At 42.7% G+C, this 27360-nt stretch overlaps 1 protein-coding gene across 1 annotated transcript; it reads left to right on the plus strand.

The window, feature by feature from the left end:
• Window positions 1-3232: 3232 nt before the first annotated feature.
• Window positions 3233-11717, plus strand: ESM1 (endothelial cell specific molecule 1). Its single transcript, XM_045815335.2, has 3 exons — window positions 3233-3866; window positions 6926-7078; window positions 10194-11717. The coding sequence occupies exons 1-3, from the start codon at window positions 3566-3568 to the stop codon at window positions 10289-10291; spliced, it is 552 nt and encodes a 183-aa protein (XP_045671291.1). The 5' UTR covers window positions 3233-3565; the 3' UTR covers window positions 10292-11717.
• Window positions 11718-27360: the final 15643 nt, after the last annotated feature.

Raw genomic sequence — 27360 nt, forward strand, 5'->3', positions numbered from 1 at the left:
CCGGTTGGGAAAGACAGAAATACAACTAGATATAAATCCCATAGGGATTCTGCTGGGACAAACAGTTTTTGTTGGGTCTTGGAAGGAATGGAACGTTCCCCAAGAATGAGTCGTTAGGAACTACATGTTGAGATAGTTCCACTACTTACGAACTCTGTTGAGCATATCTCCTCCACTCTTCAGGGCACATGTTTGGGCTTACTATTGCTGTGGGTTTGGTACCTCAAATTACTTCTTCTCGCAATTTACTTGTCCTTTACCAAAAGTATTATTGATTTTTGGGAATGCAGAAGATGGTTGTCCATGAGATCCTCTTCTCCTTCTTCCCCTACCACTCGTGATGTTGATCCGCAAGGCCTTTATTGCTTCTTCCTTCAGTTCCTATAAAAGATCAGAAGGTTCTTATGTTTTTATTATTTCTCTTTATTCATTGCCAACTCTATGATGATGATGTTTTAAAAATGAAGAATAGCCATCATTTTATGCATGCATACTACGAGAAACACTTTCCATCCCTTCTTACCAATCCCTACAATGGCCCTATGAAGAGGGTGTTAGTTCCACTCTACACAAAGACAAAATGGAAGTTTAGAGATGTTAGACTAGGTTTCAGAGCCTCTTAGGTAGGAAGTGGCGGAGCAGTGATTCGAATCCAGCACTGCCAGAATCCAAAATTTATAGCAAGACCAAAATGATGACAGACTGGATCCTGCCCGTAAGAAATAAGGGTGCATATAATGTTTTATAATTTGAACGAAATACTAGCCAACATTTAAAAAGTCGGATATTACCTTTGAAAGTCTGAGTTCTACCTTCTCTTAAAAAAAAAAATAGAAGATTTGGCCCAGTGGGCTCCTATTCCTGCATGGCAGCAGACAGCCTCTCCTAACGAGGGCTACTTCCCTTAGCGGAGGCATATGCTCTAAGGAGAACAGCTCTGCTCATTCCCACTCACATCTGGTTTATCTTCTCACTTTACCCACTTGGGCCACCGGATTGGTACCTGCATATGTTTGATTTTGCAATCCCTATTCCAGTCTCTAGGAACAATCTGCTTCAGGTTTTGAGTCCCGGTTCCACCATGTGCTAACTTTGTGTCCTTGGACAAGTCACTTAACAACTCAAGGCCTCAGATTTCTCACCTCTAACGTGCGGATAAGAATAGTACCCACGGGGGCGCCTGGGTAGCGCAGGGGCGCCTGGGTAGCACAGTCGTTAAGCGTCTGCCTTCGGCTCAGGGCGTGATCCCGGAGTCCTGAGATAGAGCCCCACGTCGGGCTCCTCCACTGGGAGCCTGCTTCTTCCTCTCCCACTCCCCCTGCCTGTGTTCCCTCTCTCGCTGGCTGTCTCTCTGTCAAATAAATAAATAAAATCTTAAAAAAAAAAAAAAAAAAGAACAGTACCTACGTGTTGAGGTTGTTTTGAAAATTACATACGGTAATCCATATAAAGTGCTCTGCATGGTGTCTGGCACACGGTGAGATTTCTAAAATAGTTAGATATTCTTATTAATCATTATTCCAGCTAACCACTCCTTCCTCAGAAAATGGTGTTCAGTAACCTTTTCCAAGGTCAGCCTAAATTGTAAAGTAGGACATCAGAACCATTCCCCATAGAAGCACCACTGTGTCATCATAGGCAATGGAGCGTGTGGCTTTGACATTAGACTGACTTGGCTCAAGTTCCATCCCTGACATTATGGGGACCTGAGCTAATTACTTAAACTTGTTCTGACTCAGTTTCCTCATTCATAAAATAGGCATGATAATAGTACCGACTTCGTGAGATTGTGTTGAGGAACAAGTTGAGTTAATACCTATAAAATGCTTCCAAATGGTGATTGGCACATAGTGTGCACCCCACTATTGAAAATAATAAATCAGAGTGTGCATTTGCTAAGCCTGTGTTTGCTTCTGGGGAGACACAGATAGCCTATTTTGAATAGAATTGCATGGAAAATTTGGGAAATTGGAAGCTAAGACTCTTGCCTTGATTCCCCACTCCCTCAATTCCCTGCATTCCGGATTCTGTTCCTCCCATCTTCCTAAAATTGCGATTTGGAAGCCTCATCATCAAGTCCCACCCAAATGCCTCAGCCGCATCTTCTAGCGGGGGTAAGAATTTCAAAGACCAACTAGCCTAACAATTCTCAGAAGAGGACACTGAGGCTGAGAGAAGTCCTGTGCCTTGTCCATAGCTAACCTGTGACGGACCAAGAGTCATCCGTCAACTTCACTGGTTGAATAGTTGCTAGATGACAGCGGGCTTATGCTGACTTTGATTTGACTGGTTGGGGGTGGGACTGGGGACCCAACACGCAGCTGGTGTAAGAGCTCTGCTCTCTCCTCTTTCGCTTGCTCTTTCTGCCCCACAATCCTTGCTCCATGAGGCACTGGTCCAGCTGATACTGTGAGAGGACTGTTCTGTGTTCCCCAGTGGGACCTAGGCCCTGTGACCTCCATAGCTCGAAGACCCTGTTTCCCGATGGGTAATGTTTTCTCTTCCCTGTGACTTGCCTCTCTGGGCCACGTTCCGATTTCCCTGCTGGCTCACTTGTTTCCTTGGGCTGGCTGCCTTGCTTGGCGGTTTTTAGTGAGGGCCCTGACAGATGCCAGGAGTGAGGGGAAGAGCTCCGAATGGGTTCAGTCATTGGACAGGCAGACGTGGTGATGGATGAGCCCTCTCCCCAGGGAGTTCTGGGTCAGAAGAAGTCCAACTGATAAGTTTTTCCAGAACTGAATCACCCAGAAACAGTGCCAGCAGCATCTTACCTCTTTTGTGGGTTTTGTATTGATTTTAAAGAAAATTCTCAGTTTAACATCTTACTAGAAATATAGCTCCATCCACGATCAACTTAGATACACATGCTAGGAATTGTTTTAGAGATAACATTTGAGGGGAGGGGCGGGAGGAAGGAAGAGAGGGGTCCTTAAAAAATCCCTTTCAAAATATTGTCTTTCTTGTAAGTATTGAAAAGGCACAATATAACTCTTTCTTCTTTCAAATGATCTCATTGTTATTTATTGAGGGGAAATACCAAATGTTTATTTATTTTGTTTAAAGGAGCTTCTTTCCTCCTGATGATTCACGTCGATATCATTTTCCTCTCCACTACAGAGGCTCTGAGACAAAGCCGCAGCCCAACTGATATGCCGGTGTCAGAACAATTCCTGTCCTGAAGGAGGGTATGCAACCTTCTTTATTCCCTCTTCACAGACGTCCTTGAGCCCTTGAGACGGATGTGAGCGAGTTTTTCAGTGCTCATGCAAAACAACCATCTAAACATAACAGATGACATCAGCTTGGGCTTTTCAATTCCTGGATGGCAGCGGCGTGTTAATCCAGCCTTCATCCTGGATTTCATAAACTAAAACAAGAGAGCCTGGCAAGAGGACAGCGCTGCTGCTGGGTTGAGGAAATTGATGACGGGGAAGCATGCGGGCAACCCAGTGTATAAAACTCATAAACGTGTAGGCAGAGGCTCAGCTACCACTTTGGACAGCTGCTTCCCGCCAGCACAGACCACGCCGCCCGCGGGAAGCTGAGCCAGAGCCCTCGGGGAAACATGAAGAGCCTCTTGCTGCTGGCCACGCTCCTGGTACCTGCGCACCTGGCGGCGGCCCGGAGCGCCAAGTATGCGGTGGACTGCCCCGAGCGCTGCGACAGCGCCGCGTGCAAAAGCAGCCTGCGCTGCAAGAGGACAGTGCTGGACGACTGCGGCTGCTGCCGGGTGTGCGCTGCGGGGCTGGGCGAGACCTGCTACCGCACCGTGTCGGCCATGGACGGCGTCAAGTGCGGCCCGGGGCTCAGGTGTCAGTTCTACAGTGAGGAGGATGACTTCGGCGACGAGTTCGGGATCTGCAAAGGTAAAGGCTGACCCCTTGCTTCTCCCTGCCCCGGGGGGCACACGGAGGGCTTTTAGCCAACGTGGGAGGTGTGAAGGCTTTGCTGCCAAGGACAAGAGGGAAAATGCAGGTGGCTTAGGGACAAGGCCCCGCACAGGTGTTGTCAATGGCAGAGAGGGAGAGAGAGAGAGAGAGAGAGAGAGAGAGAGAGAGAGAGAGAGAAGGAGAACTCTGCAAACAGCAGCTGAACCCGGTGTGCCGGAAAGCACAGGGCATTTCACTCCTATGCGTAGGAGATTTAAGAAAAAAGTTGCAATGAAAAATTGTGTGGCCTCCCCTTCTGGAAAACTTTAGGAACTTGACAGGTAATCTGTTTGGATGGTTTAGGTGCTCTCTCTTCTGCAACGCAGTGATTACGGAGGTCTGCACTTGATAACCTCTAGTGATGTCTAGCCCCGGGCTTAGTGATTCTTTGATCTTGAAAGGGTCCGGGGGTTGGAGGGCATCTCTCAGGATCAAATATTCTGATGAACACTAATGCACTTTGTGAAATAGGGTGGGCTTAAGAATGACTCACATTCTTGACAGAGGGTACCCTGAATTATAAACAAACCCCATTCCACTCTATAAAGGTGTTTGGTCAACTAGAAAAATAGCAGATGATTCAAGACAAGTAAAAATAACAGTAAAGAAAAATAAAAATTGGAAGTCTGTAAAGAATGAGCATTGAAAGACTTAACGAAAAATGTCATTAAATTGAAATCATAGCTAAACGATGTAGTTACACATTTATAGAATTTGTTTCAAACCTAGTGACTATAGTTTAAAATGTTTAGAATCAAAAGAATGGTGATTTTAAGATACTCTATACATGGAGACCTCATGATCTCATCATTAAAAGCTGTTATCAAGATGAAACACATATGTTATAGCCCAATTCATCAGTTTTGTAATAAAAATAAGCTTTTAAAACAATTAAAGGGACTGGGAAATTTATTTCTTCTATTTTCTTTCTTATTTCATTCTTCTATGTTATGTATTTAATACAGTGGTATGATTTTATGAATGGTAATCATCCCCCATTGAGACAGTCTCATTAATTCACCTACCTTTTAGACAAATATTTTATAAATTAATTTACCTTTTAATCTATAGCATATACTAAAGATTAGGAAATAAATGCTTGGACTATTAGGAGAATCTTATTTTTTGCTCAGTTTATTTTTGTTCATAACCAATGAAAGGTAGAATATTGAGGAACTTTTTTGGGATGAACATTCACAAATGTTTAAGCTGCCTAGGATCTATATTTTCTGTAAATTACAGGATTTCACATAAGGAAATCAGGGAGGAAGTGGTTAATACGATCATCCTTATGGTATAGCAAGTATATGCAGTAGATTGCTTTTTCTCTTGGCATAAAAATCGCCTCTACAAATGTGATTGTAAATGCACCGTCACATATGGGTAAAGAAACATTGCAAGGCATCTGGGATCTTTAGCAGTCTAACATTCTACTGAATGACTGAGGTGGCTGTTAATGGAATAGATTTTTTAAATGTATTTAAGATTGTTCTTTTTGGCACACTTCAGATTGCAAGCGAGTCTAGTTTCGAACATTTTTCTCTCTGCTGGAAATAGTGACCCTGTGTAAACCTCAGCAGCTCTACACAGAGATGTTGAATTTCGCTGTAGGCAAACTCCCTCCTTCAGCTTTTTCACAGAACACTCATAGGAAAACTGTATACTTAAGCTGCACATCCAGATGTTTTCTACATATTCAGATGTTTGGCATTATGCTGCCAACAGTCAGCCAGCCAACACGTGTTTACTGAACACCTGCTAGCCACCCAGTGCTATTCAGGACACTGGGGGTTGCAATAGAAGGATAACTGAGAATTTGGCTCAAGTTTTAGTTTTCGATATCACTAGAGACACAGTCACATCCCAATCCTGTGCGCTTTTCCACAAGAAAAAACCAGGCTCCTCTGTAATCTGAAGAGTGACGGTAAGAAGAATCCTAAATCTCTTCCAAAAATACATTTCATCAACATCTACCTTGATCGTTCTGTGGAATATTAGATTGCCAAGGGCTCAGCTGCTGCACTGCTTGCTCTTTCCCCAGGTGTGATCGTACACTTACGAGGATATTCTCACGCCAAGAGAATAAATATTCTGCATCTATTCTGCCTGCTTGTTAAGGACTGGGTCACAAAAAAAAAAAAAAAAAAAAGACTGGGTTGTCTGTTGAGATGCTGTTTCTGTCATAAAGACCCTGCATTTGTAATAAATGGGTTTGTCCTCTTCTCAGTATAGCATGTTTTAGTCTAAATATGAACACATCAAAGCTCTAAATGCTTCCAGATTTGGGGAGGTAAACAGGTAAATTCTCAGCTCTCTTGTTCTTCTTAGCGTGTTGCATCTTAGATTTGCAGAAGGTTTTACTAGTAAATCCTCTCAGCATCCGGGAGAATTAGGTAAGTTGTGCTGCCATTTCAACAGAGAAGGGAATTGATCTGAGCCGGAGCAGACCAAGGATTGATCACTTCATGGAGAGCTGGCCTGATACCCTCCTCAGCCCCTGGCTAGTGTGGACGGAGCCCTTTCCTATACATTTGAAATAGTATTTTGTGGGTGAAGACGGTGGATTCAAAGGCAGCATCACATCCTTTAAACTCTTTGAGAAGCTGATGCCTGTGTCTGTTCAATTGCCCACCTCACTGAGCTGTCACGGGAGCCGTCTAAGGAAACTACGAGAACCTACCTGGTATTGAAACAGAAAGTGAACAGAATTAAGGCTGGTTCAAGGACGTTGGTTATGTGTGGCTATCTTCAACTAAACTTCACGGCAGGACACGACAGCTGAGGTGTCCGTGATCTGGTCTTAGTGTGCGATTTCACATTTGTGACTGAAAGTACCAACTTCCAAAGCTTGGCTTTTTTTAAGAATTGGATTTTACCTGACAGTCTAGATTCGTGAGGCTTATTCAGAATCTGGAGGCTGGGCGCACAGGGGCTGTGAGACGGGGGGCTTGTGCCCAGGGAGCGGCTCTCTCTCTAAACCTCCCCTTTGTCCTCAGACTGCCCCTACGGCACCTTCGGGATGGAATGCCGGGAGACTTGCAACTGTCAGTCGGGCATATGTGACAGAGCGACCGGCAAGTGTCTGAAATTTCCCTTCTTCCAATATTCAGTAGCCAAGTCTTCCAACAGGAGATTTGTTTCTCACACAGGTATGAATTGATTTCAGTGTAAACACTGGAAAAATAACCTCATTTTCAGTTTGAATACTTAAGAAATATAGATGATGAGAATAAAGCATTGGTTTGAATGATTTTGTTCTTTATTTTTCTCAGGGGAAAGTAGTGGTGGTTGAGTTTGGTTGCTGTTGCTGTTTTTTTTTTTTTTAAGATTTCATTAATAATTTGGGGCATCATACATTCTTCCATAAAGTTTACCCAGTTTTATGGAGAATAAACATGATTGATTACCAACACACCTGTAATAAGAAAACAACCAAGATATACAAAGTTCTTTGAATTCTTCAGTGATCTGTTTTACATACGTACTAGACAAAGCTACTTCTCTTTCGAATTCATGTAGGAAAAATACACTCAAGAATTTATCAGATAAGGTTTAAGAGCCAAGATAGAAAATATTGAACATTTCTTCTTTTTTTTTAACAAAATGGAAATATTTATATGGAATATTTCCAAGCATGCATTTTTTATGGATTTGGGAGAGGATAAGAGACCGTATCTGTGATTGAGATTTGGGAATTATCTCTAAGCCTTTGAATGAAATTGTAGCTATAGTCACATGATGCTTGTTCACGCATGTGTATTTTGTATCCGGGTTATTAAAATGTGAGAAATACAGCATATGAGAGGGTGCTGTGGACATATTTGGTTATCTTGTGGAATAAATGACCAGTACAGTAAAGCTTCATCAAATTGAAAGTAGCTCATTTAAAACAACATGTAGCCATAGTAACTGCTCGTATCAACAAACTGTGCGATTCCCCCCTCCCTTAGATATAAATAGTTGACAATCCACATCCATTTCATTTAGTTTTTGTTTCTGGTTCTTTGCGCTTCGAGTTAACTAAGATTTGAAATATTTGGCAAATGTACTTATTATCCAGCTTTACCTCCTTCTTACACACGGATACAAGTAAGTACATTAAGAGAAAGAGGAAATAACTGTATGTTTAAGTGAATTTTTATGTCGAGGTGTGGCCATGCCCTTAAACATTAATTTAAAATGAACACACACCCCCCTTTAAAGCTATCAGGTAAGTATCTTTGTGAATATTTGATCTGGAAGTTGAGGTCATCATTAATATTTTAAGTACTTATGACTTGTCCTATAGTCCTTGAAAAACAAAATGGAAAAAGATTGAGTTTTAAGTCCTAAAAACACATTTCGTATTGAGGTGAAATTTACATAACATAAAATGAACCATTTTGAAGTGAACAGTTCAGTGGCAGTTAGTATGTTAACAATACTGCATAGCTGCCACTTCAGTCCAGTTCTAGAACATTCTCACCAGCTCAAAATAAAACCCCACTATCCATTAAGCCGTTGCCCCCATTCCTCATAACCCACCCCCAACCCTTGGTAACCATCAATCTACTTTCCAAGACTACACATTTTTTGAATGATTTGATTACTTCAGTACAAGTTTGAAACATATTGTCTTAGTCCAGCTAGCTGTCTCAAACACTGGGGTCTTTTGTCTCATTTTGCTTTCTTAAAACTGCAGGCTACGGAGCACTTTGAAGAACAACTTTTGTATTCCTCTTCATTCATTTATGGTTGCACTTAAACCTTTCCCACCAAGAGACAATTGAATCCCTTGTGAATCTGGTGTTTGGGATCAATGTTTGGGAGGCCACGAGAGCTCCTTTGGAATAATCTTCAGGAAGGGAACGCCCATCCCTCCTACTGCACACCCAGCCACACGTCCTCTTCTCTGCTGGACTTTTGTGCAGTCTCTTTCCCTTAAGCCTGTCACCCTCTGTCATGTGCATGCAGATTTTGCAGATATCTTGACTACCGTATAGATGATTTGGACACTGATATTTTGCTGGGTAGAAGTTACATTAGGGGTTACACAAAAAATATTTCTATACCCAAATTAGGCATCAAGATTCTTAGTAGAAATTTATGGGAAAAGCATTTTCTGACCTAAGGTGTTTGCTTCCATTAGCTAAAGGAGGAGCAAAAGATGATGTCTAGTGTAATCTTGGTAAACCTTAGTCAGGTTCAGGCTGGAGAGCAGTATCTCCTAAAGGCCTCATGGAGAAGACGCATAGGAGCGTCTCTGCTCAGTGGTGCGTTGTCCCCGTTGGACTTGCCGGGATGCATGTGCCACTGTTTATAGGAGGGGACTTGGGGGCTCAGTCCTGCTGTGGGCTTCACCTCTAGACAGATCTGTTTACAAAGCCTGTGTAAGTGGTTCCAAGGTTCACCCGCACAGGGACTTCTTGAGGTCCCTTCCATACCCCGATTGCATGAGCTTATCTTCTCTAGTTTTCTATCTATTGGCTACTACAGTCTTAGCAAGTGGCTTTCCTGGCTACCTAGTTCTAGTTGTTGTTGTTGTTACTGTTGTGAGATTTCCAATTTTCTAAGACTTGGAATTTACAAATAATTCTTAAGGGGGGTTAGGGACAGTACGATCAGGGATATTTGATTACTTTGCTCACACTCATCTGCCAGGCTGCACTAACCAGACAGCGTTCCGTATGAAGATGTGCACCGTTGAAGCAAACACACCTCGCTACTCCTAGAAGCAGACAACTTTCACTTTGGAAAATTCTAAATATTATAAACTTCTATGCAGAACAAGAGCGATCTTTATAAAAGTTCTGTCTTTGAGCTGCCATCTGCCTTCTGGTGCCACACAATAAGCTAAGCCCTCTTCCATACCAGATAGTATGAAAGTCTTACTTAGAGATCTATTCTTTCATTTGCTCATTCCCTAAGTATTTATTAAGCGCCCACTATGTTCCAGGCACTGTAGTAGCGGTGAACAAAACAAAGCCCCTGCCTTCTTGGAGCTGATGTTCTAGTGGTGGAGTGAGATAATACATGAAAGAAAAGACAAATGCAGGTATAAGATAATGTCCAGGGATGATAGGTATATGAAGAGAAATCCTTCAGGGGGTGCTGACGCAGATGGCAGGTGCCGATTAACAGAGAGTGGGTGAATACAGTGAGCAGACTCTTTGAATCTATTAAAGATTTTATAGTACATCCCTTGAAGTACAAAAGTAAGATAAAACGTTCTTCATCTTAGAGTTATAAACATCTGGACATGATTTGTATTCTTTCTCATTTCAGAGCATGACATGGCATCTGGAGACGGCAATGCTGTGAGAGAAGAGCTCGTAAAAGAGAATGCCCGCTCTCCTGTAATGAAATGGTTAAATCCTCGCTGATCCTGGGTGGGATTTCTGAGAGAAGACTCTTATTTTAATGATCATTCAACACACAGCCAACATTTTAAGAACTGTCTAGATTATAGCATATGGACATGTGATATTGGGAGGCCAAGTGTGTGGGTCCGGAAAAAAAAAGTAGGCTACTAACAATCATAAAATGCATATGACTGAACACTTTTAGATATCTGTTAAATATTTGAATGCATATAGATTTGTTAAATATGTGTTTATAGGAATACTGGAGAACTGAAAATGCAATTTAGATAATGTGGTTGCAGATCAGCCAAAGAGAGAGCTAGCCAGAGCTGACGACCAGAGTGAGTCACGTGTCCGTGACTCGGATGCACACTGATGTTGGGATACAGGATGGAGGGAGAGTTAGGAGTGAGAGAAGGTGGGGGCGGGGTGGGGGAGTGTGATATTCAGGTCTTCCTTGTGGTAGCATCCATAGGATTTAGTTCTGCTTTTTATTTAGTTTGGGAAACTTCAAAACAAAACAACCCCTGAAGGAAGTGGGATGTTTGAAGCTTGTGGGAGTGTGAGTCGTAACCTTGACTTGAGGCAGGTTTCAAAGGGCTGCTACTTGTCATGCCCAGGTTTCCGTATCTGAAGGATGATTTGGGGGCAGAGGGCAAACATACGCTCCCATACATGGTTTTAAAGAATGTCACCCCAGACTGAGAGAGCTAGGAAGTATTTTGTCCACTTGGAGGAGGTGTAAAGGTAAATATTTATATAGTTTTGTAAACAATTATGTTAGCATGAGTCATCCTCCAAACCCATACTTATCACCTTCTTGAGAAGATGAACGAAAGACTGTTTGTTTAAAATGGGTAGGATAAAGGTGTAACTCTGTAAGGTTTCCAAACATCCAAGGCATGGTAAATTTATTATTAATAATTATAGTAATATTAATGGTAATAAGCATAAGAAAAACCTAGGAAAAAATAGTCATTATGGATTTATAAACTGTCAGAAAATGAACAACAGAAGGAATTTATTTAAAAGTAAGTGCAGTGACTTAGGTGAGTTTCAGATTTAAAGTAGAAAATACTCTTTTAGGAGGTTTGGAAAAGAGTCAATTTTCAAGAGGAAACGTCAACTTTAAAATATTGTTCATTTTCTTCTTTTTCTTTCCTTTAAAGTTGGTTGATAAGTGGACTTGTGAGTACACTCGGGAGGTCTCAGCACAAACAGGTCTGTTGTACTAGAGTTTGTCAGGAAATATTTGCAGAAGTATTTTATTTGGAGTGAAGATTATTTAAGAATGATTTCACTATTTACCTATATTTTATTCTCAAAGTTTGCCAACGGAGTTGTGAATGTGTGTGCGGGAGGCTCTTTGAATGTAAGCTGAATAAGCTGTTAGTATTTGTTTTAAAAGGCAAAGTTTATGATTGTTCAATAAAAAAAGAAGACCGCTGCTTCGAGTCCATACATGACTTTGTTAAATCATTAAGTTATTTAAAAGACTCATCCAATGAACAAGAACTCTTTTTTTTTTTTAAGATTTTATTTATTCATTTGAGAGAGAGAGAGAGAGAGAGACAGCCAGCGAGAGAGGGAACACAAGCAGGGGGAGTGGGAGAGGAAGAAGCAGGCTCCCAGCAGAGAAGCCCGATGTGGGGCTTGATCCCAGAACGCCGGGATCACGCCCTGAGCTGAAGGCAGCCGCTTAATTACTGAGCCACCCAGACACCCAGGAACTCTTGTCTGCATATTAAAGGCACGCTTTTCAACTGACTATTGCTACAGATAAACAGTTTCTGTCAAAACATGAGGCGAGAATATTGATTTCTTGGCCTCACACATTTGGTCTCCTCACGCCTTACAGCTTCCTGGTAAGTCGGTCCCTATATATTAATCCATTCTACAGAGGCAGAAACAAAAGGACCCTTCTGTAAGTGTTTGAAGGTGCTCACACTTCCCAAGACATAGGCAAAGACCAACCTTTCAGCGCCTATGAAAGAAGAGAGTAGCTTTCAGCTTTGCAGTTTGAGAGCATCGTATCCAAGAACAGGATAGGTTCACTCGGCCTTATGATGGGCGCATGAGGAAGACATTTATATGAATTGACACAGTGCTAAAAAAAAAATTGTATTAGCAAAAACGTCGATTTGTCTGAGTTCATCTTTTTCCTTCAAAGATAGAAGAAATGGGATGTGAATGAGAGCAAAAGTTACATCAATGTAAGATACTCATATTATTATTAAATCAGAACAACACACTGACAATCTTTACTTTTACTTGTGCAGTGAGGTTCAGGACATGCTGTCAGGGAGTGAGGTTACTTAGAGACCTCCACTTGGCCTGAAGTCCAGGCCACAGCCCAAACGTCCCTTTGCAGAAGGGTGCACAGTGGAAGAAGAGCTGGACCAGGGCAGGACTTGTCTGAGATCTCGCTCCGCGGGAGACGGTGCACAGTACACGCGAACAAAGGAGGGCTCACCTGCTCTCAGGCGCGGGCATATTTTCTAGCCAGCCAGCGTCCTGGTACTGGTACCTCTCTGCGCCTTTCACTCCAAGTGCTAGGCCCTGTCTATCCTACATTGCCTTCTGACTCTATTCTTCATAGCAGCGAAGGCAAAATCTTTGGATTTTGCCCTTCTTGATTGCAATATTTTTGAGCATGCAGTTTTAAACTGTATACTATTAATGCACTATGTTCATTGTAAAACATGTACTCAGTAGAAACTTTTAAGGGATAAAAAATAAATATGAATAGAAGTTGTGAGATTTTTTTTTTCCCTGCACCCCTATGGACTATCCCAGGAAACACTGGAGAAGTAAAAGAAAATGCCATGTCAGTGGTCTCCAGGGAGGCTTGACCTCATTTGCTGTTGAAGAGAAACCAAGCTGGCATATATTCCACACAACAAATATTTCTGGAATGAATAAATTAATGAATGGATGAATGGATGAATGGATGGATGGATGGATGGATGGATGAGTGGATGAGTGAAAGGTGGTTGGGTAGATAGATGGATAGAAGGATGTTTGGGAAGAAATATGGGTGAGTGGATGTCTAGGGGATTGAATGAAGGAAGGATTGAACAAACAAACAATGAAGCAGGGGACAAGCTTGTCTCCAGCAGATCAGATGGGGCAGATGGCCTCCCACCCCTTTCACCTGCCAGCTCCCATCTCCCTGACGGCTACTTATCCTGCCTATGGGGACCCGAGGAGATTGAAAAAAGGGGGGGCATATGTGAGAGTCAGTGAATCTGACAAATAGGGTTGTCCAGGGCAACAGAAACAGGGAGTGCTTCTCCATCAGGCAGTGGGGACATCACCCATGGTAATGAAAAGTGTAAGGTAATTTTAATGGTAGCCAGATTGAGCTGTCATTTCCCATGAAAGGCAACCGGGGAGGACTGTTGTTTCCATCCTGTATTTTATTCTTTTCCTTTGTCCTGAAGTCCCTCAGAGTAAAGGATCTGTAGATATAATTCAACATCACACAGATATTTGGAGGGAAAATTGATGATTTCTGATCACCCAGAGTTGGCATTAACCATTGAACTAAGGCCTGGCTTTAAAAGGTGCATGGCATAGACCAGCGATTCTCTAAGTTTATTATGCATTAGAATTACCTGGAGGCCTTGTTAAAATACAAATTGCTGATTCAGTATGTCTGAGATGAGGCCCAAGGATTTTCCATTTTAACAAGTTCCCATGCGATGCAGATGCTGCAGGTCCCGGGACTGCACTTGGCGGATCACTGATTTAGCGAGATCTAGACTTGCCTAGAAAGGAGAGAAACTAAAGAATGATCCAAACCAGTTATTGCCGGCCTTATGAAAGAATGCACTGCGATACTTCTGAACTAGTTGGTTCATTCAACTTATTTTTGTTGTTTAAAGATACATAATTGGGGCGCCTGGGTGGCACAGCGGTTAAGCGTCTGCCTTCGGCTCAGGGCGTGATCCCGGCATTCTGGGATCGAGCCACACATCAGGCTCCTCCGCTATGAGCCTGCTTCTTCCTCTCCCACTCCCCCTGCTTGTGTTCCCTCTCTCGCTGGCTGTCTCTATCTCTGTCGAATAAATAAATAAAATCTTTAAAAAAAAAAGATACGTAATTATTTAAGCAACTGCGAGGGTTGAAAAACGTCAGAGAAACTTTAAATTGTGGGGACTTGACAGGGACAAATAGAAAACCATCAAAGAAGGCTGGAGGAGGAAGAACCAGACAATCAGGACATGGTCAAGGGGTGTGTGGTCTCATAGGAAGAAAGGCATTCAAGAAGAGTGACCGGGGGTGCCATGTGTCATGAAGAGAGAAGGCAGAGCTGGAGTTCTCAGGAGGCCCCTGGTGACCATGGTAGAGCAGCGTCCATGGAGAGGTCAGGGTAAAGGCCTTAATGAACGGTTCTGAAAACTGCATGGCAGGTGAGCACTTTTCTAGAAGGTCGTCTGGGAAGGACAGAAGGACAGTTAGTCTGCAACTAAAGAGGAGAGCACCTAGATACTAGGAGAGTATTTGTTTCTTTCTGTTCCCCCAAGATTAGGGAAACCACCCGAAGCAACGATAGAGTCTGATATGTTTGTATTAATCCAGGTTATACAATTCCATTTACATAGATTCTTGTGACATAACTCTCACAGAGTAGATGTGTTTATACATTTTCCAGCCCTCTAGAAAATATAGGAGTACATAGAAAGCCGAAATATTGGCGTTGAGGAGAGGGGCCCAAAGAATTTTAGTCTAAACCTTTTCTTTCACAGATGAAAACACCTAGACCCAAATAAATTTGGTGATAAAATCTTGTGTATGGTGGTGAAAACTACTTATTATTGTATCACTTTTAGCCATTCATTTTTTTTTTAAGATTTTTTATTTATTTATTTGAAAGAGATAGAGACAGCCAGCGAGAGAGGGAACACAAGCAGGGGGAGTGGGAGAGGAAGAAGCAGGCTCATAGCGGAGGAGCCTGATGTGGGGCTCGATCCAACAACACCAGGATCACGCCCTGAGCCGAAGGCAGACGCTCAACCGCTGTGCCACCCAGGCGCCCCTAGCCATTCATTTTTTTAAATGAAAACACTCGGATCTGTTGTTTATCTACCACATAATTTAAAAATATCTAAATATATATACCTACATATATCTACATATATATGTAGATATATAAAAGAAGACTTAAAAAGTATGCATCGCTTCATACAAAAATTCTATTGTTATGAATTTATTCTAAGGAAATAATTTTTGAGTGCACAAAAATATATAAACAAAAAACAGTGGCAATGTTTTTATAATATCGAAAAATTGTAAGCAGCCCGAAAAGGCCATTGGTAGCGTATTTGTTAAGAAAATGACCGTATAGCCAAGAACTGACTATGCTCTAGCCATTGCAAGTCATGAAGTGTGCTTGGAGTGACTGACTTAGATCGACATCACGCCAAAGCAGAAGGTGACAACGTAACCAGGGCCGGGAGTCAGCCAGGGAGTGTGGCTGCCGAGACGCAACCAGGGTGCCGACTACTAGATTTTCATGAGTCCCTCTCCCCAGTGTGAAAGCAGCTATTTTATAAAGTGATAGCTTTATCAGGTTTCCCTGAAACATTCCCTTTAGTTTTCACAGAACAATCCTGTTTTGTATTTCTAGCTTATTGACCTACATTGAATATTTAATTCAGTTTTGCGACAGCGGTAACTGGCACAAACAGATTCAAGAACAAATGTAACAGACTCCGAGCTTTGATTTCAACTGGTAGAATTGCCAGGGTGCAGATGCTTCGCCCAGCGAGGCCGGTATGCCTGCATCCTTCACTGTACAGCATGGACATACCAATAGTTGAATGGTATCGGGAGAGAAGGGGGACGCACGGTGATCTCCGTGAGATGATACAGTGGAGATTGCTTAAGAGCACTTCCACTGTGTGGCAGGTGGAAAAAAGCATGCTACGATGCCACAGGAATAATCTCATTTTTGTGAAAAAATATATAAATGGATATAAATGGAGATATTAATAGGGATGCTTACCTAATTTTTATATTTTCAGCAATATTCTAAATTCTTTGCCATTAGTTTTAATGGAGAAAACGAATAAAGCTCTCTCCACTCTTGGAAATGTCAATTGCAGCAAATTCAAGCAAGCGAGAATGAATTCGTGGTTTACTGCCTACACGGTGGCTAAAGAACGTAATCGTATATTTCAGTAATTCTGAGACGTGCTTTATCTTGGCACTTGGTTAGATATAGAAATAGGATTTCAAACCAAGTAAATGTAGAGAACTGTAATTTTCTTGTAAATCCTAGAAAGGCCACAAAGCACATTAACACATTATACTTCTCTTCTGGAAAAAAAAAGTCTTGGGTCCAACAGAAGCAAAGCCAGTGAATCCTTAGTAAGTATAGCTGAAGGTCTCTGGATCGTGAGTACGCATTTCAAATTACAATATACCTCTGCACCTGTGCACAGAAATGCTATCTGCCTGGGCTGGTGGTTAGGCCACCAGGGTTTTTAAAGTATTTCCTGACACCTGTGAGGTTGGTAAATATTTCCTGTTTTTGTTGTGTCTAGAGCAAACAGGAATTTACAACTTGGAAGTGATTATTAAACAAACATTGTAATCGACGTCTCCATAGGCACTTTCCTGGTACGAGGCTTCATTTTCTTCAAATCTATCATAACATATTTCTCTTAAGGGAAAAATGTAATTGCCATACTAATCTGACAACCAATCGAATGGAAGAAGACAAACTTTATAACCAGGAGGAATGGCACCTGCCTTAGTCATGTGGTGTGTACTACGCATTTTCAGAATTTAAATATAAATTCCATCGTAAGGCTTTAAAAGTAAGCAAAGTGAGAAAGTGAACAATGAATTCCTAGTGGTGGCTCTACGATGCATAGCTAGCTGATTTGGAAAATATTTTTGCTTATCTTAAGTAGTGTGGAAGGACCCTGGAGTTTTTGAGTCAAAGGGAGCCAGGATTAACTCATTGCAATTTCACTAATTAATGACTTGGGTTTGTTATTTGTACATGCAGCCCCTTAGCGTCCTCTGCAGAATGTGTGGGTAATGGCTCAGGGGCTAAGTTGTAGGACCTTTGCGCATGTTCAGTGTATGCTATTTTATCCTATCGTGGTGTCTGGCACGTACTGAGCTTTCCAAGAAACAGCAGATAATTTAAGGTATTGTCACACAAGCCAACTTTTTTTCTTTCGTATTTCAAATGTCCATTAATTGCAAGGAGACTGAAAGATTTTAAATATTTTAAATGTTCCATTAAAGATGGAGAAATAGAGATTGAACAAAATTGACTGACTCCTTAATATGCTTGAAGATGTTCGTAAAAGGTAAATAACAAATGAGTGAAATTCGATTAATAGCATTTGAAACTCTCTCACAATTCTACAAAAGAAGTGACTATTTTTAAAGAACAAATAATAGTGTTCTATTTAAATCTCCAAACAATTATTAGCATGCTCCTGAAAAAAAATAAATAAATAAAGGTACAATGCTCCAGGAGAATGCAAGGGAGCCCTACAGATGTGGCACACTTCCCTGTGTGTTATTTTTAGTATTCTATTCCTGCCTTTTATTTTGGGACTTGGCCCGCTTCCTTTGTAGTTTCCCCTTAACTTGTTCATACCTTTCTTTCTTATATAATGCATTTTAAGCTGCCTTTTTTTTCACCTCTCAGAGGAAACTCAAGGAATGTTGGCCAGCTCAGAAACCCCTGCTAGTCTTGGCAGCAACAGAATTCTTGGTTTGAAAACAACCTTGGAAACCCAGGATCGTGGCTGACTCTCTAGTTATTTAATGAATCAGAGCTATGGAGGCAACCGAGACTGGAGAGCAGTGGATTTTGAATACCATTTTCCTGAAATTATGTCATGGCCTTGAGAAAACCAGAGGAATTGGAAAATGGACTCAGTTTGGTTAGATTTATACAAAAGCAAAATCCAGTTTACACGATGAGGAGAAGGTTCGTGAGTACACTGCACAGGGCTCTTTCACCTTTTACCCATGAGCAGTTAGGCAGTCTGCTGGGAGGAGCGTTCACTCTGCTCAGCTCAACGGAAGCAGAGTGAGCAGATGAGAAGGTGGGGTCCCTGTCTTTCAAGAACCCCAGGCAGATGGGACCGACGGAACTGAAACTCACAGGTGCCCAATTCAATCGTGTGTCCTTAGCTTGTGGTTCTTTGGCTGCAAGCAACACCCAAAAAACAGTGGAAAAACTGACTTCGGCCAACTTCAACATAAATATAATGTATTTGTAGGATGGGGGTGCCTCGCAAAATGGGACAACACCACCTGCTGAATCCATTGGTTTGGAGGATGCAGGGCAGCTGGGGAGGTGCAGGTGCCAGGAGCAAATAGACATTACACTGGAGTGCTGCTGGGACAAAGAGCCACAGTCATTTTGTTCATATCCCAGTGCTTCTCGATAGTTCCAAGCCTCTCTGAAACTCCTTTTTTGGGATGTTAGCCTCTGACCTTATGCCCATTGTAATGAATAGCTCCGTTGTGACCAACATTCTTCCTTTGTAGTGGATTTCATTTTTGGAAGTAGCCAAAGCTGTTCAGAGCCCAGTCTAGCCAATAAGATGTTGATCAATTTGGGCAGTGCCCTTTTGGTGAAAAACAAGTTGCATAAGATATCAAGAAACAAGTAGCAGTAAAATTCGGGCAGGAAGGAGTACCCTTAGAGAACCAAGAAACTCACTCCATGGTCTTGGGGATTTAGGAAGTAGGGGCCCCCTGCAGGTCATTTGTGTTACTGGTGCTTTGGGGAGAAGCACCGAATGTGTTACTCAAGCGTTTTTGCAGGTTGGTTGAGGCTTCTTGGTGGATGGAGCAGAGGCATGGCTAGGTTCAGATGCTACAGGAAGGAGGCAAGGGCTATTGTGTTGATGGCAGGAAATCGTCACAGTTTGTGGCTCGCTTTACCTATGTCGTAATCTGAGCGATGATTACTTGCTTTTTTTTTCTTAAATGACTATTTGACAGCGAAGACAAAAACATTATTATTCACAGTCGCTTTAAGGCAAAATTGTCTTTTTAAAAACCCGGTTATTTAACATCAATGACTTTTTGTTCTTCATCTTGAAATATTACTTTTAAAAACCTTCTTCCTTTTGATCCTACCCAATGGTTGCAATTTGTGCTCAAACAGGAAAAACGTACATGTACACATATCGAGAGAGAGAATGGGAACATTCGAGGAGTCTGGATGAAGGGTACGTGGGAATTTTTTCTCTTCTTCATTTTTTCCATAAATCTGAAATTAAGACAAAGTAAATGTTCAAAAAGGTGGTCAGTGATAGTTTGGTCAGCATTTCCAAGCTGCTTCCTTGACCGTCTTTTTTCGTTTTCTTTACAATGAATAGATCAACATAACACCTATTAAAAACCTTGAAAAGTTATCCACTCTTAGGAAATGTGCTCAGGGTGGTGACCACCCTCTTGCTTCCAAGGCCCTGAAAGGCACTACCTCTCTATCTCTGAGTCTGCAGGGGGCCATGACACCCCGAAGTAACAATAAAGGCCAAGACTGCATTATCGGGGGACTAGAATACCTACTTTTTGCCGGCGGAGGGCAGGTAGGCCAGCGAGTCAAGACAGCTTCGATACCTGCGGCAAGGCAGTGATTAGAGGAGGTGTCCACACTCCAGTGAGACGATCGTTGGGGGCTGGGAGGTGCTAGGTTCCTCTTAACCCTATCTATGGTCATTGTCATTGTCAAGTACCACCCCTGGTCAACGTCGCCTTCTTTTATTTGTGCTGTTATTTGCCAGGCAATAAAGGATGTATGCATTCAGCAATCCCACTTGTGGGCATTCACCCAAAGAAAATGAAAACACTAACTCCAAAAGATACATGGACTCCCAGGTACACTGTAGTGTTATTTACAGTAGCCAAGACATGAAAACAGCGTAAGTGTTCCTGGATGGATGAGGAGATAAAGAAATCGCAATACACACACACACACACACACACACACACACACACACACACACACACACATATTATTCAGTCAAAAAAGAAAATGTTGCCATTTGTAATAACATGGATTGCATGGATGGATCTTAAAGACATTATAGTAAGTGAAATAAGTCAGACAGAAAGACAAATACTAAATGATCCCACTTATTTGTGGAACTCCAAAAGGAAACAAAAACAAAAAAACCTAGCTCATAGATACAGAGAACAGATTGGTGGTTGCCAGAAGTGGAGGTGGGAAATGGGCAAAAGTATAACGGATATGTAAATGTAATGTATAGAAGCGTATTCTATATATTATAAATATATAAATATATTTATATAATAAATATAAAGGATAAAGGTGGTCGAAAGGTATAAACTTCCAGTTGTAAATAAATAAGTCCTAGGGATAAACACACAGCGCGGTGACTTTAGCTAATAATGCTGGATCGCATCTTCGGAAGCTGCTAAGAAAGTAGATTTTAAAAGTTCTCGTCACAAGAAAAATGAACTTGTAACTAGATGTGGTGACAGATGTTAACTAAAGCTATTGTGGTGATCATATCGCCATGTATGCAAATATTAAATCATTAAGTTGTGCACCTGACACTAACATAATGGTATATGTCAATTACGCCTCATGAACTATGTTTATTTGTTCCTATTCTAGCAAGATTAATACTCCATTTTCAGAGATGAGGAGGTTTTAATAGATGGGGCGCTTACTGCTCTATTTACGTATTTCCATCTTTCTGGGTTGGTGGCTGTGCTGGGCCTGGGCTGGCACGTCAGGTCTATAATTCTGAAATTGTGACATTCAGGATAAACGCAAATTTTGACTGCTCAGGGGGTGAACACTCAGATGGGAAAAGCTGGACCAGATGTTTTCACCTCTTCCAGCGTGTTTTCTTTCCCTTGAGTGCTGCTTTCATGGAGTTTTTAGGTATTCTGAAGTAAAGAGAAAAGGGAGAGAGGGAGCCAGTGGCCTGGGGAAGAAAGCGTACAAGGGCACTGGGCGAAACCTTCTCAGACCCCATGTTTAGCTGTCTCCTGATGGACAAGGGGGCTGGAATGAGAGCGGCTTTGGGGTTTCTTCTTTGAGGACATTTTCTGAGTCTTTTGGAATGACACACCTTGGCTGTGATGAAGTGAACTCCACTCATCGCACTGTGGGAAAAGTTTTTCCTGTAATGACTCAAAAACATGGGCTTGTTATTCTGAAAAAGCAGAGCACATCCTCATTCCACACAAACAATGTGACACAGACCTGGAGCCAGGCCAAGGTTTTCTATGAATAGAACTTCGCAAAGAGAGTGTTAGAAACACTTTGGACTCGCATGCCAATCCTGGCTGCCTGATCCCAGCAAAGGAAAGGACAGGCCTGCTCTTCAAAGGTGGAAATTAAAAGGATTCCCTCTTGAACTCCCACACATCCCTGGACCGGGGCTTCCGGGTTAGTTCCTGTAGATGTCTATACCATTGGGACGATGCTGGTGCCCGCCATGACAGGCGTTTGCTTTTGAGTTGCATTTCGAGAAGACGGGTTTCAACAGAAAGAGCACACATAAACGAGATGGCCCGGGGGCAGTGGATGGTGTCAAACAGGGAAGGGCCATCTGGTCTGGCCAGCACTGTGCTCTGCAAAGTCTGTGTTTTTGTCTTGGCTTGTCTGATTACAAGAAACAGAAATCCAATCACAAGGTTCACGTTAAAGAAAGGGGGATCGTTATTTTAAGAATATAGAAATCTTATAAAATTAGCTGGCCCTGTGGGAATTGAGAAGGCATCTGGAGTAGAGACAACTCCTCTCTCTCTCTCTGTGGTCAGTATTCTCATGACTTCATTCCTAATCTTGTTTGACTCTTTATGGACCAGAATGTCTGGTCCGTTCTCCTTTCTGTCAGTTGGCTTCTTCTGGCTAACAATAATATTAATGATCATAACATAATACCAGTAGTGGCTAACACTTGTTGCGTGTTTATTCTGCACAAGCCATGTTCTAAGAGCTTTTCATGTATTAATTTGTGTAGTCTTCACAATAACGCATGAGGCAGGTACTCCCTTTATACCCATTTTTCAGTTGAGTGCACGGAGGCATAGCAAGGCAGATAGCTTGCCTGGGATCACACAGTTGGTAGGGGCAGAGCTGGGTCTCAAACTCAGGCAGTCTGGCTCTATTCTCATTCCTCCATTACTTTGGCTTATACAAGGCATTACTATGTTTGGACAGTAATTCCTACTCCAGCCCTGCGTAAACTTTTTTAATTTCTAGAGCCCCAGCCCACTGGTTGACTACAGGACAGTCTTTGGGTGTTTTAGTACAAATTTGTGAGAGAAAAATTGTGCTTGGTCACAGGCCAACCAATTCACCTTTTCTAAAAAAACGTATCTATCATAGCTCTTTCACCATGGATTCAAGTCCTTTTTTGGTGGCAAGTGACAGAAACTCAGTATAAACTCATTTCAATTAAAAAAAAAAAAAGGAGAGGTATTGTCTCTCCTAACTGGGCAACCCAGAAAGTGGGTCTTGCCAGCTTCAAGACTGGCTTAATCCAGGGGCTGCACTTGTATTGTCAGGATTCTGTCTCCCTCCCCATCTCTCAGGAGCAGGGGGTCTGGGGTTGCCCATTTAATGCGGTGGCTCCAGAAATTCCCCAATTAACTAGAGCAGAAAAGTCCCAGGAGGTGCCTTGGTGGGATAGTCTGAGTGACTGGGTCAGGGTTGGGAGTGTCCATGGAAGAATCTTCCACAGTCGCAATGAGTTATACCTGCAGGTGAGATAGAGCATAGTTCACATGCTACCAAATGAATTTAGGACCTGAACAGCTGGAGGAAGTCTCTAGTAAGAGGGTATGGGCGGGGCAGTGTGGTGACACATGCCTCACACAGTTGGCATTGAGACAACCAAATAGTTGAGTTCTGGGCAGCTTATTGCAGCACCTGTCCTTAAGAGAAAGAAACACTTAAGTGCCAAGGACGTGACTCTGGTCCATGTTGCATGACTAACTAGGGGTATGGCATTCAGCGGGTAACTCATTTCTCTGGGCCACAGTCTCCTCATCTGTAAAATGAGAGTCTTCACTGATCGACCTCTAAGACCCCTTTCTATTATCCTATCTGAAAATCTTGAGTTAGACTTCAATCCTGGGGGCTGTGGCAATTCATCTCATTGCTTGAGAGAGGATCGAGAATAAAGTCTGAGTCCAGGGAGGATGTGTGTATGCGGGTAGATCTATGAGCATACTGCATGATTGGCTGTCCATATAACACAATCCGAAGACACCAGAATTGTCACGTGTCCTCAAATCTCTCCCGGTCTAGCAAAATGCCTGAAACTCCGGTACTGATATATTTTTAGGTTTGGGGTCAGAGACCCAAGTTACTTGCACTACGCCTGTCCAGCTCTCTCTAATCACACGGGCTTTGATGCATCTTGTTCTCTTGCCCGTAATGTCCCTGACTCCCATCCTCTGCTGAGTTAACTCTTAGTCATTCCTCAAATTTCAACGCAATCATCCACTTTTGGGGGAAACATTCCCTGGATGCCTTGACATTTATCCTCTCGATATAAACCCTTAACACCAAGCATCATGTAGAATCCAAAGACTCTCTTAAGAGACCCCAAGTTCAACCCTCATTTGGCAAGATATGAAAACCAACTTGCCTCTCCTGGAGAAGGCTGAATTCACATACCCAGGTCATGTTCCTTGTTAACGAGTGTTCGGTGATCGAAGACAGAGCTGGTTGTTGCTAATAGCGGCAATGAGAAATGGAACAGAGCTTTACTGTATGCCATACATCTCTTCACTGTGCAAGAAAGACTGTCACCTTCACGGATCCTCGGTACCTGGGCCGTGCCATCTGAAGACCAGACACAAAGGCAAAATAGGATGCTAACACTTGAGTTTGCCTCATTGCGTCCCATTCTCCTCAGGATCTAGGAGGACATCAGGTCTGACTGTGTGGTCCTGATGAATCTGCAGAGATCCTCATGGCTCTGGGAAGCAAAGAGAGTGCTAAAGTGGAGAGCATTGAGAGCCAGTGCAGAGGACCATCCGCAGCTAGGAAGGATGAATATGGTTGTGCAAGTCTTCGGTGGGAACTCCAGTGCTATCCAGAGACTCCTTCAGAAATGGAGGACCTACGGCCCATTTGCTGGGCAGATGCCCTCAGCTGTCAGCTTCTAGCTTCTAGCATTGCTTCTGCTGAAGAGAGTCTTTCTGAGGGGCTGTCTGCATCCACAGACTAACCAGTATGGGTGTCTAAAGACCCAGTCCCAGTGCCCCACTTGCTATAACTCTTAATGGTATTTCAGCTTCAAAACTTCTAGCAGGGTTCCCTGAAGTTTCCGTGGAGACGCCGTGACAGCTCAGGTTTCCATCAGTCCAATTCTGTTCCCTTCCCCTTTCCTTCCTTTCCCTTCCCTTCCTTCCCCTTCCCTTCCCTTCCTTCTCCTTCCCTTCCCCTTCCCTCCCCCTTCCCTTCCTTTCCCTTCCTTTCCCTTCCTTTCCCTTCCTTTCCCTTCCTTTCCCTTCCCTTCCCTCCCCTCCCCTCCCCTCCCCTCCATTCACCCCCCCCCCCCGGCCTGGTGTTGCTCCTAGAGTACTCCCTAACAAACCACCTGCACATTCATCTCCATCTCAGAGTTGGCTTTACAAGGAATTCAAGCAGGGACAAGGACCCAGCCTAGAGGGTTAGTGGGGGTTTCCACACAGACCCACGTTCGCTCACCAAGGTGCACGTGCCTTTTTGTGATCATTCAGCCTGTGGGAAACTTCTCTGGAACTCTTCTGCCTGAAGGGAGCACCTCTGTGTAATCCATCGGCTGGGAGGAGCCACCTTTAGAATTCATCTGCCTGGTTGGTCACCTTTCACAATTTTCATTAAACCACCAGAAAGTGTCTTTTGCCAGCCCAAGCTCTGTATCACCAGAGTGCAGGCCTATTCTTTAAGTTCGGATAAACTACAAAAAAGATAAAAATATTTCTGGGGGGAAAAGAATCAAGGAGGAAGTGAAATATACTGTCTTGAATTTGAGGAAAAAACTAAAAGGAAATTCCACAGGTGGTTCTTCAGGGCTCAGGTCCTTGGGATTTTATTAATACGAAGGAGAAAAATGCAGAACGGAAATCACGCTTCAGATTTAAAGGCAACTCCTCAGGCGGCAGGAAAATGGCTGAGGAGCCACTGCTGTTCGCTATTTAGGCACAATCAAAACATATTTTCTCGTGTTGTGTGGCATCTCCTGGGTATTGCGATAGCTCACCACTATACCCATGGGCTCTTGGCAAACAATAGACAGGAACCAGAGAAAAGGCACAATTCCATCAGGACTACTTACATTTAATTTTAGGCCAAGTAAAAGAAACTCTAGATGGGATATCCAAAGTGACCACATAGTAAAAATAGACAAAATTCCTTTGTAAGTAGCACTTGGGACAATAAGTTAGGTTTGAAGATTTGCCTTGAATTGTTATTTGTATGTGTCACTACCCTGAACAGAATGTAAGCTCCTTAAAGACAGGGGAGATCATTTCGTATCCTTGATAAGCCTGGTCCAACATTTCACATATGTTAGAGGAGCAGTAAGCGCTTAGATGTGAGTGAATGAATGAATGAATGAATGAACCAGCCCCTACTGATCAGTCCTGGTCTTTCACAAGGTATGTTTTCACTAATTTATTCATTCAATAAATTTATTAGCTGCTCTCTATAAACTGGGTCCTGGATCTCCAAAAGAGCTCACAGTTCAGGAGAAGGACAGACTCTTTTACAGAGGTTCGACACACCGGGCTAAGCTCCGAAGTAAGGTGTGTCCTGGTCTACCAGCGCCTCAGAAATATCTCAGGAAAGGTCAATTGAGATCTGTAGCGGCCCGCTGAAGAACAATGTAGGTCGAGGATGTTTCAGGCAGAGAGAACAGTGTATGCAAAGGCCTGGAGGTTTGTGAGATCATGACACATATGAGGAATTTTAAAGAATTCTGTGACTAATGTGTCTAGGGGATGGAGAAATTTAAGATGAAGCCGTCAGGGCAGCCTCCAGACAGAGAGAGCAAGGTCTTTAGCGTTGTACGTAGGGAGTCGATTTTCTCCGATTCTGTCCACAATTGTCTAATGATGAATCCAATTCTGTGTGTGCACCAGTGGGACAGACAGAGAACGACAGGTGCAGAAGTGTTCTCTTAGCTTTCTCAAGGTACATGCAGTCCAGCAATGAAACAATGAGGATGGTGAGTACCAAGAGCCGGAAACGACCTGTCAGGCTGTTTATGACGTGGCGGGATGACCTCACCTCCAGACCTGGATAAACACAAATAGTATCCTTGCATGGGTAGAGAATTCCCAGTCCTCAAACTCCTCTAAATATAACACCATGTGGATCCCTACCCTAGACTAGGAGATAGGCAGAGACAGCGCTATTCCAGACTCCCCAGGGGGAGTGAAATGGCAGATCTAAAAGCACCAGTGATTTATGGCAGATACCTTCTTTCTATAGAAACTTATAGTTGCCGAAAGTGATCCGTTTACTGGAAAGGCAGAGATCTGCAGGTGGGCCTTTCCACACTGTTAGTTAATCATCTCTGTGGAAACTCAGACCTACGGAGGAACAAACCTAAGCAGGAGGTAGGGCCCGGTAAGGTGACCTTGAAGAGGAATGGGTGGGGCATGCTTTGTGATCGCTGATTTACCTGGTACCGATACTTAGTCATCTGCAGCCCATGTTCAGTTTTATTGCATCTGGCAAACTTGCACAGTCTTCTTTAGCAAGATTCCAGAATAGAGATGGAGAGCCAACAACAGTGAAGAAAGCAGTAATCCAGGGGAAGAATAAAACTCTTCATGAAAAAGGAAGTGAGTGCTATTGGCTCCAAATTCTGCTGTTACGTTTAGAGTTTGTTCGCTTGTTTTTAGCACTTTGTACAAATGTGACGGTTAGCAAAGTAAAAAAAAAAAAAAAAAAAAAAAAGTCAAAATTTTAAATATATTTGGGGTATTTATCCTAAATATTAGGATAAATAAAGACTCACATTGCTTTTGAGTGCTTTTTATTTTTATTTTTCAAATGGAGTGTTTGCCAAAGGAATGACTGCATTTTAAAAAGTTTGGCCCAAAGATCCATAGAT

Source organism: Ursus americanus, chromosome 15 (assembly GCF_024610735.1).
Source record: "Ursus americanus isolate L20-20 chromosome 15, mUrsAme1.1.p, whole genome shotgun sequence".
Taxonomy (NCBI): Eukaryota; Metazoa; Chordata; class Mammalia; order Carnivora; family Ursidae; genus Ursus; species Ursus americanus.

Excerpts from the sequence above, each read along its gene's own strand:
- ESM1 (XM_045815335.2), top strand. The coding sequence starts at position 3,566 with ATGAAGAGCCTCTTGCTGCTGGCCACGCTCCTGGTACCTGCGCACCTG. Across the intron at positions 3,867-6,925 it reads CGAGTTCGGGATCTGCAAAG|ACTGCCCCTACGGCACCTTC; the intron begins GTAAAGGCTGAC and ends CTTTGTCCTCAG. Across the intron at positions 7,079-10,193 it reads GAGATTTGTTTCTCACACAG|AGCATGACATGGCATCTGGA; the intron begins GTATGAATTGAT and ends TTCTCATTTCAG.